Source organism: Mugil cephalus, chromosome 1 (assembly GCF_022458985.1).
Source record: "Mugil cephalus isolate CIBA_MC_2020 chromosome 1, CIBA_Mcephalus_1.1, whole genome shotgun sequence".
Taxonomy (NCBI): domain Eukaryota; kingdom Metazoa; phylum Chordata; class Actinopteri; order Mugiliformes; family Mugilidae; genus Mugil; species Mugil cephalus.
In genome coordinates, this window is record NC_061770.1 from 34,682,556 (window position 1) to 34,697,661 (window position 15,106).

The 15,106-nt window shown below is 42.7% G+C and overlaps 1 protein-coding gene across 1 annotated transcript in view; it reads right to left on the reverse strand.

Moving 5' to 3' along the window:
• adam19a (ADAM metallopeptidase domain 19a) overlaps positions 1-15,106 on the reverse strand; it is a 148,667-nt gene that overhangs the window by 123,468 nt on the left and 10,093 nt on the right. Inside the window, exon 2 of the mRNA XM_047593599.1 lies at positions 3,418-3,497. Coding sequence (XP_047449555.1) covers positions 3,418-3,497 — 80 coding nt within the window. The remainder of the gene's footprint in view (positions 1-3,417; positions 3,498-15,106) is intronic.

A 15,106-nucleotide genomic window follows, 5' to 3' on the forward strand; every position in this document is an offset into this window, starting at 1 on the left:
GCAGTCAGACGCCTCTGGTGATCACCGTCAATTACACAGTGCCCTTCTGGGAAGATGGTCCTCAACTGTCGGCAAATCATCGACGGCACGGTGAACTTACAAAGAGCCCCGACGTGCCGCTATAATCAGACGCTTTCAAGTTTCAGCTTCTGCCCACAGCTCTAGTCATTTCATGGTGCTTCCCGTGTGTGAGGCCAGCAATTATGATGTAGAATTAAAAAGCAGACGAGATGTTAACGGAACAGAAAGGATTCCTCGTTTTGACTTGATAACTGTTAATTAAACATACTTTAGTATGGAATTCATAACTTAGTAGATAAACCAAAAATAAAATAAAATTTAGTCTGTGAAAACGCTTATTATGCATCATAGTTGAGTAAAAACAAATGTATAAAGAGCAACTAAAAATCATGAAGAAGCACTCATCCTGTTTTTCAGTCCAAGCCTTGAACTGTGGGAAAAATTAAACTACTAATTCTTAACTATTATTACATAATCAGCTACATTAAATTGTATTTTAAGCCACTGCTCTGTCAGCTGAAGCCTCTCTCTTGGCCTTTGTTCATTTTCGAATGAAAGCCAAAAAAAAAATCCCTGAATGAGTTTCATTTCTTGTATTGTCGCTGAAGAGAGGGCCGGCTTAAGACTAATGGCAGCTCCAGGGTGTCGAGCTTCAAGCTTTGGCTACGATCTCTCTTTTCCCCTCACATCTCCTTTCCTGCCAAGGCAACAGCGTCAGCCAAGCAGGGACATCTGTACAGCAAGGCACCGAGCCACGTTTCCATGCTTAGCCGGGCACGGCCAGCCAACTCCATGTCAGCGCTAACACATTTCACTGACATAACAAGTTGTCAGTGGCTCAGCCGAGAACGTAACCTGTTCGAGCACAGTTACTCATCAGCACACGTGCTTCGTATAAAGTACACATGCATGATTGTTCCCAATGCAATGTGATTTGTTAAAATGTATCCTGACTACATCGGTGATGGACTGTGACGATCTGGCTTTGGATCTGGCACGACAGGGACAGACTGCAGAACAATCAGATCTGTAAAGAAGATTACCGGTACTGACCTTTCCTCCATCCAAGACCTGTACAGGTCCAAGGTCCACAGACCCATCACACCCCAGACACAATCTGTTTAGACTCCTCCCATCAGGCCTTCGTTACAGAGCACTGTACATCAAAACCATCCGCAATCACAAAGACACTTTTGTCCCACGAGATATTGCTCTGTCCCAGAGTGTGAGATCATGCAGATGATCATTAACTCTATGTTATTTACTTAAGTCTAAAGTATGCTGTACAGTTTTATATTTTCATGCTTTCAGTTTTACGTTTAAGTTTGGAGTTTTGTACAAAAGAGCAAAATCACAGGGGTCAAATTCCTTGTATATGCACAGGTACTTATCTCCATTACTTAAGCCTAACCCTAACCCTAGTCCTAATCTTAACCCTAACCCTGACCATAACCCTAGCCCTGGCCTTGACCATAACCCTAACCCTAGCAATAATCATAACCCTAACCCTGGCCAAATAAAGCTGATTCTAATTGTCATACTAATTTCAGCCAGTGGTTATTAACACTTGTATTGACCAGTCAGTTTGTCGACATCGCTCTTTAAGCATCATATCAACTAGTCATTGAAAATAACAACATGGACGCCTCCTAGAAGACATGTGAGGAGTCCAGTGGGTCGTTGGAGCAAACAAGCAGTGGTTCATCAAGTCTGTGGGAATATTTCACTAAAGATGAAGCCCATACTTCATTATATTTGGCTTATCAATGCACAGGGAGAACCAACAGTGATAATAACATATCACACCATGTATTTTAGCATCAGGGCAGCTGTTTAGAAATCACAGAGCAATTACGCTCTGATAGCGATTCCATCTGAGACTAGTCGACTTTAAAAAAATCTGAATCCCTGCAGCCCGTAGTCGTTATATAATTCGCGTGTAGGCACCAAAGGGATACTGTTCTCTTTGTTTTTGAAGACAGACATGAGTCTTGATGTCACTGATTGATGTCACAGATGCTGGAAATACTGGACAATATGTGTCAGGTGCAGGTACAGCAACAGGCGCAAAAAATTACATTTAATAACAGTAGTCAGCCCGTCATCTGTGAATGAACACAAATTCAGAAAAAAACCTTCAATATAATTTAAATATTCCTTTATGGGAACACAACAGTTTCAAAAGGCGTTCGTCCTGTTACACAACTACCTACTTAAAGTGAAGAAATGCTCAGTACTTGCAATAGTAAAAGCAATCAAATGTAAAATAAACAGATAAATATCATCATGTTTCTCTGTCTACAAAGCAAACAGTACCATGACCGCACGAACATGTCGCGTAAAAGCAGCTACACGACATATTCACCCCCACCTGATGGAGCGTTTTACAAACTTCTGTTGTGAATGTTACGTCGTTCATTGTTTTTGGAATATGCCGCTTTTTCGACTGCTGCTGAATTCTGCTGAAGAACTACTTCACTGTGCATCGTTTTTCTCGTCCTCCCGCCTGTGTGTATGTACATTGCGGTATTTTTTCGGTATCACGGTATATCATAATGCTTTTTTTGAGAGAGGAATAAATTCAGTAGACTGACTAAGGTCTAGTAGCTAGTAGCAAATTTTAGCCCGACAACACTTGCAAAGAAGTTTTTTTTTTTTTAAACGAGCAAAACTCAACACAAAACCAACATCGCACTTTTTTGGCACAAGTTCTTCTGTGTCTTCATTATCTTTTTGTTCTGTCAATTAATTTTTGGAGCTTTCCATCTTCACCACGCCTCACCATGCTTTTGCAGTCGCACTGTATGTTAAGAAGCGCTACACTGAAAATGGTCCAGTCTGAAACAGTATCTCATGGTGCGGCCTTGTGAATGCTGGGCAATCAAATGCAATGGTATGTCAGTATATATATATATAAAACAATATACTGGTATTGGGTATGAACCAGTATACTGTATGTGCAACCATGTGCACACCACTGCGAAAGGGCTATTGCAGGATGAAGGACGTCCATGGGCTGAAAATGAGAGTGGGGTCGAAAATGACTGCACATCGATAATCACAGAACTGAGCCGAGCGTCCCCAGAGAACACAAGTATAGAAGAACAGATGCCCTTGAAACGAGACAAAAAAATATATATGATTTAGCAGAGGTTGCCCTCAGTGATTAAATATTCAAGCTACCAAGGCCAGAGAAGAGAAGTCATAATTTAAATCCTGGTTTAGATCTTTCAGAGGAAGGAAGCCACCGTTGAGGTTCTAGGGTTACAGAAAAGATACACCAATAAAGAGGACAGACTCTTAGGAAAACAGGATGATTTTAGAGTCTGAACCAATGTAATTTCTAGTCGTGTTAGAGTCAGAGAAGGTCAGTGAAGGGTTGATGAGGCATCTGACCTGTGCGGTGGTCTCAGCGTCCCTCTTGATCCGGCCTTGAGAAAGCCACTGCGCCGTCACTGTCCTTCCCCTGCGATGCCCTGGGGTACACAAAGCAGGAAGGAGATTAATGTGATGGGAGACAGCTTATTGTGTCATTGAGAAGAAAGGGGAAAAAAAAGAAGAAGATGAAAGTGCACTGTGAACTACACTCTGACAAAACCCATTAATTCTCAGTTCCGTGGCATTTAATGGTTGCTGTTTGGATAAAACAGCAATTCCAGGAGGAATACGCAGTGTTTTACTGTGGAGGCAATATTACATTTTCATTACTTTTTGCAATATTTGGTGTATCAATTCACAGGTAGAAGCAACAGCGATAATAACACGCCACACCGTGTATTTTAGAATCAGGGCAGCTGTTTAGAAATCATCCAGTAATTACGATAGCGCAATCAGCCCGATTCATCCACATCAGATTGCTGACTGATGAGGTGAATCAGACAACTATTTCTTGTTTTTGTAATTACTGTGTCATTAGACGGACCACCGCCACTATGAAAGGGTGTTCCCTGCGTCTTGATATTGTGAGCGGCGAAGGAGAAACCTTGTTCAAAAAGGCGTGTGATTGGGCAGCCTTTGCCTGTGATGCGCCGTGTGGTTTGGTCTCTTTCAGTGTCAGATGTACAAATATGAGCCAAATGGAAACAGCTTCAATTTACCGTCCGATTAGCTGCTTTCACGCTAAGTGCTTATGTTTCACATCTCAAATGAGAATTCGTTTCACACATAGAGAAACAAATATTTGAATTTAAAACTAAGCTTCGACAGTTCTTGACATCTTCCTCTTCACTTCCTCTCATTGGCCACCGGACTGCTCTATGAAGTGGTTGGCATGGAAACTGGTGGTTACATCATATTTTTATAACTAACTAAAATGAAACCAACAAAAAATTTGACACTTTAGTATGCATCCACATTATACTTACTACCTAAAATGACCAAAACTACGCTTTAAAAAAAAATATTTGACAGAGTGTATGACCTGCACTGCAGCCTCCAGCCACCAGGGGGAACTCTACTTGCTTTGGCTTCACTTTTGAGGAGTAGTTCTTACATTCATCTTTATCCTGTCTATCTAAGATTATATTAGTGACAAACAGAGAAATAGCCAATGGCACGAGACCAGCCCAGTTTAAAAAAAAATTACCCAGAAACGGCGACAAACTGAACTTCACCTCAAGTTTTAACAGGAAATTTTCAAATTCTGCGATTTTGACTATAAAAATGATCCAAATTACTTAATTACAAAGAAATTACAGACATAGCACAGACCAATGGACAAATATTCTAATTTATTTCATCATCATCATTTTCCTCTTCTGACCAAGTGAATGAGGCGCTCTGACACCAATTATGCAAAGGCGAATAAGACAAAACAAAGGCTACGACAGAAACTGCAAATCATTCATCTCAACAACTGAAATGCCATCATCGTTATTTTTCTGATAAATCTGGAAGAAGTTCAGGTTTCTTTTTGTAGGAGATAATCTCCCTCTACTTTGTAAAAAGAAAAGAAAAAATCTGGCCCCTGCTGATAGAGCCAGCACCATCTTCATAAAAGCTAATTAAACTCGGAAAATAAGTAATGGCATAGTCATTGGAAAACTATTTTTTTTTTTCCCCCCTCAAATCTATTTCAGCATTTATCTTACTGGGCTGATTTGATTTGATGCACCAGTGCAGTTCTGTAGAATAATGGCTCCCATTTCCACCATCCTCTATTGGATGGCCAGATTAGCTCGTGTGAATCATGAGCTCGCTTCAAATTGACAAAAACAGCTCTTTGGACATCGAATTTGAAAGAGAGTGATTCATTCGCGTCGGGCAACGCTGGATACGCGTTCTATCACAGATAGCGCCGTGGTGTTTTAGCAGAGAAAAACTGAGCCGAGCAGACAGTGGCGCTTTCAGACATTTCATTTCAACTGCAGGGAACATTTAGCTGATACTATCTGGAAGACAGAACAAGGTGCAATATAGAGCTGGAGTGTAATGGACTTAGAAAGAACTCGGTGTGCGGGGTGTCAAGCAATGAATCAAGCACACACACACACACACACACACACACACAAACACAAAAGTTGGCCAACCACAAGAGAAGACAACGAGACAAGGACTAGTAGTGACGTCTTTTTCCATGTTTAGCAAATGAATAACGGAGAGGGTTTTTAAATCAGCAGCCGATAAAGAAACCTCTGGGAAATGAGAAGAACAAATTGTCTGGGTTTGCTTTCTCAAGGGAAGACGATCAATAACTGGCCTGGGAATACAAACATGATTATTAACCACTCACCACAAGAAACACATGCATTATATATCTTAATTACACCTCCCTGGACGTGCGTTATGTTTTAATACCATATTCTGTCATATAAAACTCGACCCAAGCATCTAATGAGGAGCCCTGCACGAAAACAGGGACGCAATCTCCTCTCCGGATGACACTGATGGGGAGATGCACCTGGAGATAACGGGAATGGTTGTCGGGCCGTGGTTTTTCTATTTATAATTAGACTGTGGCCCTAGTGTCGCACGGATTTTTAAAAGACACCTCATTCGTCCTTTAAAACCTAAATGTGTCCCCCGGCAGAACTTTTGCACAAGCGCTCCTTGGATTACCGTAATCAGGTCAATTACGTTTGACCTATCGGCAAAATTCCAATGGTTTCTATAAGATGAGACGTTGCACTTTACGGCCAATAGTGTCAGGTTATTACACTTTTACAAAAAAACACCAGATTTTTAAAGTTCCATGGCAAAAGTCCAGGTAAACATTATGAGTTTTAGGTGTTCAAGGGCTAATGATTCACATCCAGACCACATATCACTTGCAATGTTCAGCTAAATCCTATTTAACGGGATTACGCCGTCATACTTTGCTTGGTATAGGCTTGCAGGGCTGGGAGTTGCTTTAAATCAGTGTCTTCTTAGAGGCTGGTAACTCAAACGAACAAAGGGAAAGCTTGGGCTTCCTATCCTTGGGCGGTTCAGTTTCGTCAGAGTGTTTGATGGGTTCGTGAGTGCACCGCACAGATTTCCTGGACTGAGATGGATGGACTAGTGTTCTCTCTGTGTTTAACTCTGTAATGCCGTACGCAAACATTACTGTGACACCAACGTAGTAATGTGTTAAGGCAAGAAATTCCATTAGTCCTTCGTTAAAGAGAGAGTATATGATCGTCACTCCCTACGTCACCGGATGCGTTAGTTGCTTTGGTCGCTATTGAAAAAGATGAAGTTTAGGAGAAAATATGTGGTAGAAAATGGGATTCGTCTATCAACTAACCCAGTGGTCGTCTTCATGTCTTTGTTGTTATTGGCATGCGATCAGACGCTTAAAGTCGACAAACAGACTAGTTGACATGTCCGTGCAGCCCCAAGTATGGTCCACAAACATAGCTTTAAAAGACCCCCCCAAAAAAGTAGCAGTAAAGGGAATGGTATGTCACTGTAATTGCTACAATACAATGCAAAACACAAAAGCCTCGTGAGGCGAATTTGACTTTTGAAAACGTAACGGTGATAGTTTTGTTTCTTCCAGTTGGTGCAGATCAAATATTTAGCCCCCTCCCAAGCAAAGGTCACCATTAATCGCTGATAACACTGAAAGGAATCCATAAAATGTCACCAGCGCTGGAACTGCCGCAGACAGCGAAGGGAGGAGGGGACATTTCTGTGACATTTGAGAACACTTCAGAAAAGGGAGAAAGCAAAAATACTGACTGGAGCAGAGAGGAATGGGAGGAAAGAGGGACGCCTGTGGTTGCTGTGGTGTAGGTCTGGATTGTCTCACCTCTAGTGTTTTACTGTAACCTACGATGCCACGCTCAGATTGAAACAAACCATCTGTCCATCAATGCCTAAAACCAATAAGCTGCAGGGGGCTTCAAAGCAAGCAAGCCGGCGGAGCTCGCTACGTCTTTAACATATCGATGACTCTTTGAGAGATGATTCTTTGAAAGTCACAACCACCGCCGCCGGTAGCTCCCTCTCAGGATGCCGATTGGTCCGTGACTCCGTAGGCTCACAAGAGCAGCTTGAAGTCTGGCAAGATGACATCCTGTGAGCTCACGGATCTCCAGAGAATTCAGCAGGCGGCATTGCTACTGTTGACGCAAACTAAACAAGTCCTGGCACTGCTTCACAATAATCCTTCAACTTGCAAAGCAAAACAAAACCTGGAAGGGTTTTTATCATAAAGCGACTACAGAAGGTGTCGACTTAGGGAGATTAGCCTGCACCTGCCGCCTGCTCATTCATTACATTTCCTTCTACATCTTCATTTGAATATTTTTCCGTCGGCATAACATTATACGGCAATGTCTTGTCTTCTCCCAAGAGAAGATGTGTTGCTTGTCTGTGCTTGTGTTACTGCAACCTGAACACGACTGCTTGCAGAGGTAAACTGTTCACATAAGTAGATAAGAAGGTGTCACCTTGAAGTCTGGGAAACGCTAATGTATAAGCTGACAACCCACCAACTAACATAGTACTATATTTCAAGTGCGAAAGGAAACACATTTTCAGAAAATAAAAAAAAAACTATTACAGTTAATTGCTCATATTAAAACCACAAAAAAAAAAAAAGCCGATCGCAGAGTTAAGTGGATGTGCTTGTCAGATTCAGAGAGACGTAGAAAATGGTCCGCACAGAAAAATAGTTTTTGCCCATTGACTAAAACTGGGGAAAAAAAAGGTGATAGTAGCTCTGTAAAATGGCACTACCCATCAGAACTTCAGCCATTACCATAACACAAAGAAATCTCTAACCAGACTTTTGTGAGGCTGAGTTGCATTGTGGGTAACGCAGGTGACAAAAAGATTTTTATTACGACGGAAAAAGGCTCTCCATTGTATGGCGGCGTTAAAGGGCTGCAAAGAGCTCTCCACAGATTTCAGTACAGCGTTCCGCTGTGTTTTTATCAGTGACGTCACCAGAGGTCAGCCACTTAAAAAACTAAACCTGAACTCGTGCTGCTTCTACCGTGTAAACACTTCAGTTGTGCACGTTACTCCCTCCAATCAAGAGTTTCTCAAAGCAAACCACAGCAATTCACAATCCGGCTGAAATGTAACATTGGTGCACTTCTCGCACAATGCAGTCCTTTCCCGAGCCCCCGCTCATTCCATTCGATTTATATGGAGAATGATGATTATCGCAGCGCTCCCTCTGAGCTTATAAAACTACTCTAATGGCACACACATGGTATCGATCCAAGGCTCGGAAAATGAAGCTTTGTTCAAATGCTGCACAAGTTGCTGGTTATTACAGTGCTGACTGTTGACCTACAGTGAAAGAGTCCATGTGTTTACTACATCATGTACATTTTCCAAGCTTTTAGATGTTTTAAACATTTCAACCTCGATCCTTAGCCCAACTTTTCAAAATACGGCCAGGAGAATGTGTTTTTTTTGTTGTTTTTTTCGATGTGAAAACATCTGTATTCAATATTAACTCGCTGCCAAAATCAACAAATGACACATTAGTCTGGAGTCTCTGTCATTATGGCATCCTCTCAGCAGAAAACATTAAGGCCGGCTAATAGCTTCAGCAGAGGCATTAGAGGTTGGAGGGGATGAGGCTCTCCATCACGCCGTTCCCCCTGAATGATCGAAGCGCAGCCCGACGAGGCTTTGGGCCGCTTAATAAACACCAGGCAGATGCGATACCCAACCTCGGAGTCAACAAATCACCGCTGTTCTCTGCTTCACTTGTCCTGGTAAGAGCTCCTCCGCGGAGTCTCGAGTCTTGCTTTTCAGTTACAAAATCGTTGGGTGACAGCGTGTGAGATATGTGGTATATATGTGTTCTGGGTAAGCCGATGGATGGATGGATGGATGGATGGATGGATGGATGGATGGATGCAGCGTCAACCTCCAGGCATCCATCCGCGGTCGGATCAGAACCAGAGATAGAGCTCTCTGTGGCAAATGCTTCCTTTCATGCCTTGGTCCTCAGCCTCCTCTGCAACATGTCACCTATTACAGCTCTGTTAGCACTGACGGATACTTCTTTTTTTTTCCCCCACGGCTGTTTGTGCTGCAGAGTGTCTTCAAAGTTTCACAGCTTTCAGACCCCAACAACCTATCACAGGGCGAAGAAGAATGACGAGTTGGACGATGTTTGAGAGAGGGCAGTTCGGCACGTCCTCTAAAACGGCCGACACCGGGTCTGGTGAAAAATCAATTTATATTTTTTTTTTTACTACTCCTCTGCAAGTTGGTAGCTCCAGAAACTGAAACTCTTACAATTGAAAAGAGGTGAAGAGGTGACGCTTAGCCTCTCAAAGCTCCCTAAGCACGGCAGCCCACTTTGCTGGATTTAAAATGCACATTTCAAAAAGGAGAAGGAGCAGTGCTCCGAAGCAAGTTTAAATCTCAAGACGCTGACAAAAATGGACTGCTCTGACAAACCGGATGGCTGGATGGATGGACTCGCGTTAGGGAACTTCTAAATCTCGTTACATACATGGGAGGACTGCGAGAACAAGGACAAAGTTCGTTTTGGCCAGGTCATTTACATGCGACAAGAAGGTCAAGTGCCGAACTCCGGGGAAGTCCTCATAAGGCCCTCCCACTGCGGCAGATGCTAAGCTAAATGAAGCTAAACATTGCAGGAGATGTGGGAGATGAACAGACACTTTTCTTTCAATTTTCAGAGAGATTAACAGTCACACTGTGAATATTAACATCTGGCAGCTCACAGAGAGGACGCTAGCGTTTCTGCTTGTACGCATTAATCGCGCTCACTTCCAGCTTCAACCAATCACAGGACAGTTGCCGGACACTGCGATGCAGAGAAAGAAATTCTGCCCGGTTGACGTGTCGAGAAGAAGCTGCGAGGACAAAACAACGTTCTCACTCCTCGCTGAGTGTCTAACAGCCTTAACGGTGGGAGAGCCACCAATTAGAAGAATCTCTTCGCTATTTAAAACCTGTTCTAAACATAAATTGAGACGCGAGTTAAGGTCAAAGTCATTATTTTTCCGTCATCTCTGGAAGGAGTGCGATGGTTTGGTGTCACTCTCCACCTCAGTTTCACTTCAGCAGAAGAAAAGCCAATCAAATACATACTATGTTAAAACTTGTCTGACTGGACGAGATTTTTATCAAAACAACAAGTCAAATTCAGTATTTTGACAAGAAGATAATAGCAGCGACAGTAGAAAGCTTGTATGAATAAAGAAAAACCTAACTCAATATGTTGCAGCTTCTAGTTTCAGGAATTCATTGTAAAGTGAAAATGGTGACATTGAAGAACCTGTTGTACTGTTATGAGTCGGTCTTAATATTTACTATCAACAATCAAATCCTGCTGGATGTGTAACTTATTTTCTACTTGTTTGATTTTTTTATATATATATATATAACTGCGTTTTAGATTTATTTCTATGGCTCAAAAGGGGAAAGCTATTCAAAAAACAAGAGCAGAGGTTAGGGCTGTTACACTGATGGCTCTGAGAGAGATGGCTCTGAGGGGGCAGCTCCACTGGCCTACTTTTTAGTTTAATTTTTGCTTTCATCACTAGTTTGTAGAAATCCTCTTGGATTAGTGGGCTGCAGCGAATGCTTGGCAAATGCAAAGCATCGGTTTCAAGGTCAGATCATGATGCTTTCACGGTTTCTGTGCCAGAGAACCAGGCTCAGACACAAAACGGTAATGAAATGATTCAAATTCAATGGAAGCCCAATAATTTGAAGCAATATCCTGCAGAGCTGTGTCTGTTCTGTGCGAGCAGAAAATAAGCCACTAAACCAGACTTTCTCGCTGATGAGTATTAAAGGTTGAGTTCTAAAAGAAGGATCCACTGAAGTGAATACACTCACTGATTAGACATAACATTATGACCACCTAGCTAATATTGTATAGGTCTCCCTTAGGTCTCCAAACCAGTTGTGACACATCAGAGAACAGACGTGGGCCTACTTAGTTGCGTCCTGAGGTGTCTGAAAACGGGATATTGTTAGTGGGCGGTTTTTGGGTCCTATGAGCTGAGGGGAGGGGCCTCTATGGTGGATCATCCCACAGGCCAGGTCAACACCTTGTGATGTTCTTCACGATTTTCTGAGTTGTTCCTAAACCCTAAAAACTTTTTATGTGTGTGTGCCTGTGTCGGGGTGTCTGGTCTGGTTTAGGTAGGTGCTACATGTCTAAGTAACATCCACATGAATGAATGCCAGGTCTAAAAGTTTCCCAGCAGGACGCTGAATTGTCACAAGATGGTCAATGTTGCTGCATGACCAGGACGTCTAAGAAATGTACGACTACTGAGAGCTCATCTTTAACGACGACACGTAAAACTTCCAGGAAGAAAAACCAAGACCTTTTTTTGTTTTTGTTTGTTTTTTTGTTTTTTTCAGGCTAGTGCTGTGTGTGCTGTTTATTCTATAAAATAAACAAGGCTCTGTGTAATTGTCCCTAATTTCAAGACGCTTAAGCACAAAATCGTTTGCATCCAGGCTCTTTTTTCATGTTGAGTTGGAAGCTTAACAGTAAACAAAGATTAGAAAAACAAAATTAGGTGGAAGTCATTTACATTTCAAAAGGCCTCAATACGCTAAATACAGTCCCGTTATAGCTGCAGGCTAATGGTTCTGCGTGCTGCAAGGGACAAATAAATTAACTGTGCTTGGAACTGTGTCATCCAAATGAGGTTTGGTCTCGTGTAGCGTTTCCCCGTAGCAGAGGTGTTTCCCTGCAGAGCTAGGATTTAAAAAAAAAAATAAAAAAATTATTAACTAAATTACCATAAACGGTGTGCATACGTCTGGGAAGGAGACATAAGCCAGATCCCAGAGGGAAGGACTTCCTGCCGTCTTTTTAGTGGATGACTGAACGACTGACTGTAAATGTTAAATTCTGGAAAGCATGAAATGACAAAGCAGATGCTGCAGTCTGGACGGGTGTTCTGTCATCGAGCATGTCTGGAACACATGAATCGACTTAGAGTCTCGGTGTTATTGTCCAAGGTTTCCACATATCAGCTTCTGTCTTTGAAAATGGCAGTCAAAAAAAAACAACTCAGAAAAAGGTATTTCACAAGCTTCACAAATAAAATCCACCAAGGCTAGGTATCTTATACACTCTGGTTGATCTAACCCTGTAATATCGGGGGTTCATTGTCCGTTCACTGGAGGTGAGGTTGAGCCACTTTATCCAATTTGCTCTCCAGTCACAAACTTAGTCATTCAAAAACAGTGTTTTGTCCTCGAGGCTGGTCTCACAGGAGTCCAACTCCTATTATGTCAAGTCCCTAAACCTTACAAAATGTCACAGCAATCCATCCAATAGTGGAAGCAAAACTCCTGTTTCTACAGCCCCACTAATGTATGAGTACAGTATACACATCTATCAGCCGCAACTTTAAAACAACGGACAGGAAAAGTAACACTGACCATCTTGTGACTATGCAATGTTCTGCTGGGAAACGTTTGGACCTGGCATTCCTACCACCTACCTAGACCAGATCAGGCACCCCCACCCCATAGCAATGACACTCCTTGATGTCAGCAGCCATCCCTAGCAGGATGCAGCCTGACACAGACACACACATAAAAACACCTTAGGAACAACTAAAAAGAAAAAACATGAAGAACAGCGCAAGGTGTTGACCTGGCCTCCAAATTTACTAGATCCCAAACTGATCAAGCTGTGTCACCCGACACCACAGGACACCCTCAGAAGTCCCACATCCATTCTCTGATGAGTCACAACTGTTTTGTAGGCACAACAGAGACCAACACAGGAAGTTGGTCATAGGATGTTGTGGCTGGTCAGCATCACTATTGTTCAAGTGCTGCAATTCATTGTGTCCAAACAATCTGCACTTCTTCGTCATTAAGGACTCACTCCGTCCGACACTCCGTCCTTCTCCGTACTTTCTACACACCACTCACATTCATCTCCTTTGGGTTTTTATACATTTATATTGACTCCCTTCCCTCTGTAGACCCTGAGGGATTCTCAGCATACATCAAGAGACAAAGCTGGAGGATTTGCGCTTACGCCCGGCACTTGCCCGGCAAGCTATCACTGCGGGAGCTGGGGGGGAGGAAAAACAATGAGAGGCATGATCCATATCTGTCAGCTACTCCAGCGGCTAAAAGATAGATAGAGAGAGAGAGGGAGAGAGAGGGAGAGGGGTTAGGCAGAGAAAGGAGGCATAATACACGGCAAATACTTTATCGTCTTGAGAAATGACTGTGTGGATTCATTTTTATAAAAGGGAGTCGAGAGGGCTCTGACGGGAGGGGGGAAGAGAAAGAAAGGATGAAGTGGGGAACTTCAACGGAGGGGGCTAATCATCTCCTCTTTACGTTATCAGACTCAAACCCACCTCTGTTTGCCCTATTGCCATCTATGCTTCTGCCGACTCAGACAACAGCCTGCTGGTAATGACACCTCTGACCTGTTTGCTTTAGTGCTTCATATCACGCATAGCCAGAGCTGGAAGCCCCTCCTTGTTCTTTCCCCTGGGGTTAATGCCCAGGTGTGGAGCCAGAGAGAACTGAGATGGTACTGTCTACGATTTCCCTGCAATCCAGTTTGAATGTGAATAGATAATGCTCTTTTCCTAACACACTTCGGGGACTTCTTGTGAAAGTCAGGATCGTGTTTTAAAGTTTGAGGGATGGCAGTGTGGAAATATAAAGTCTGATGCAGAGATGGGGAGTGGTTATTCTGAAACCGAGACTGAACACTGAGAGACTTTTCTAGATGTATTCACGTCTCCAGCAGCACAAACATGAAGCACCAGACGCTGGCGGTGGTGTACGCCGATGTCGTCGCTTCCATCTCGATGGGCATTGAGGACACTTACTCCGAACGCAGCCTGTAGCCTCATTAATAAAAGATAAGTCCCTCAAAAAGTAAGGTCTCATTTTCGCAATCTCCGTCTTCTGAAACGTGAACCAAAGCACTAGCGTAATGAAAACAGTCGCACCAAGAACCAGTCGCCTTACTTCCACGCCCTGTCCAATCTGCAACTGTCCCAGCCTTTCATAACCTTATGCAATGCATATTCACCGATTCTGTATTCAGTGTTTTAAGAACAGATATGTAACTTAGATTTCATAGATTTGCCCTCGACCCATAGGATAGTACAGCCATTCAACAGGAAGGTTTGCTTGAGGAACCGTAAATTCGTAATATAATCAGCATGCCTTAAAATATCGTCCAACAAGCAACACAAGAAGCAGGGCTGACTCTCTGACTGCCAGTTTCTTGGATATTATTGGATCAACTGGGCAGGTATCCACCAATATAGCTATTTTAAAAACTAGAGGTATTGGCAAAATTACACAAATTTGTATTTTTTTGATCTACTTGGGAGTAACATCCCCTTCAACAGTGGTGAAGCTTGTTTAGCAGATCATGTAATCTTCTTTATTTTTGTCAGAAGATAAAAATCTTAAAGCCTCTCCCATTTCCGCTCCATAACCTACTTGCTAAACAAATGTGAGGAAAAGCAAAGCTGATGTATAACAAACTTGGCCAAGGCTCACCAGGATGAGATTTTTGTCTCTTGTCTCTTGGGGAGCAGCAGGTATGACTGCCTCGTGGCTGCATGTCCGCACCAACCAGAGTTGCTGCAGTCGGTCCAGACTCACATAGGCAAAGAATTTAACAAAAGTGAATTTCAGAAAA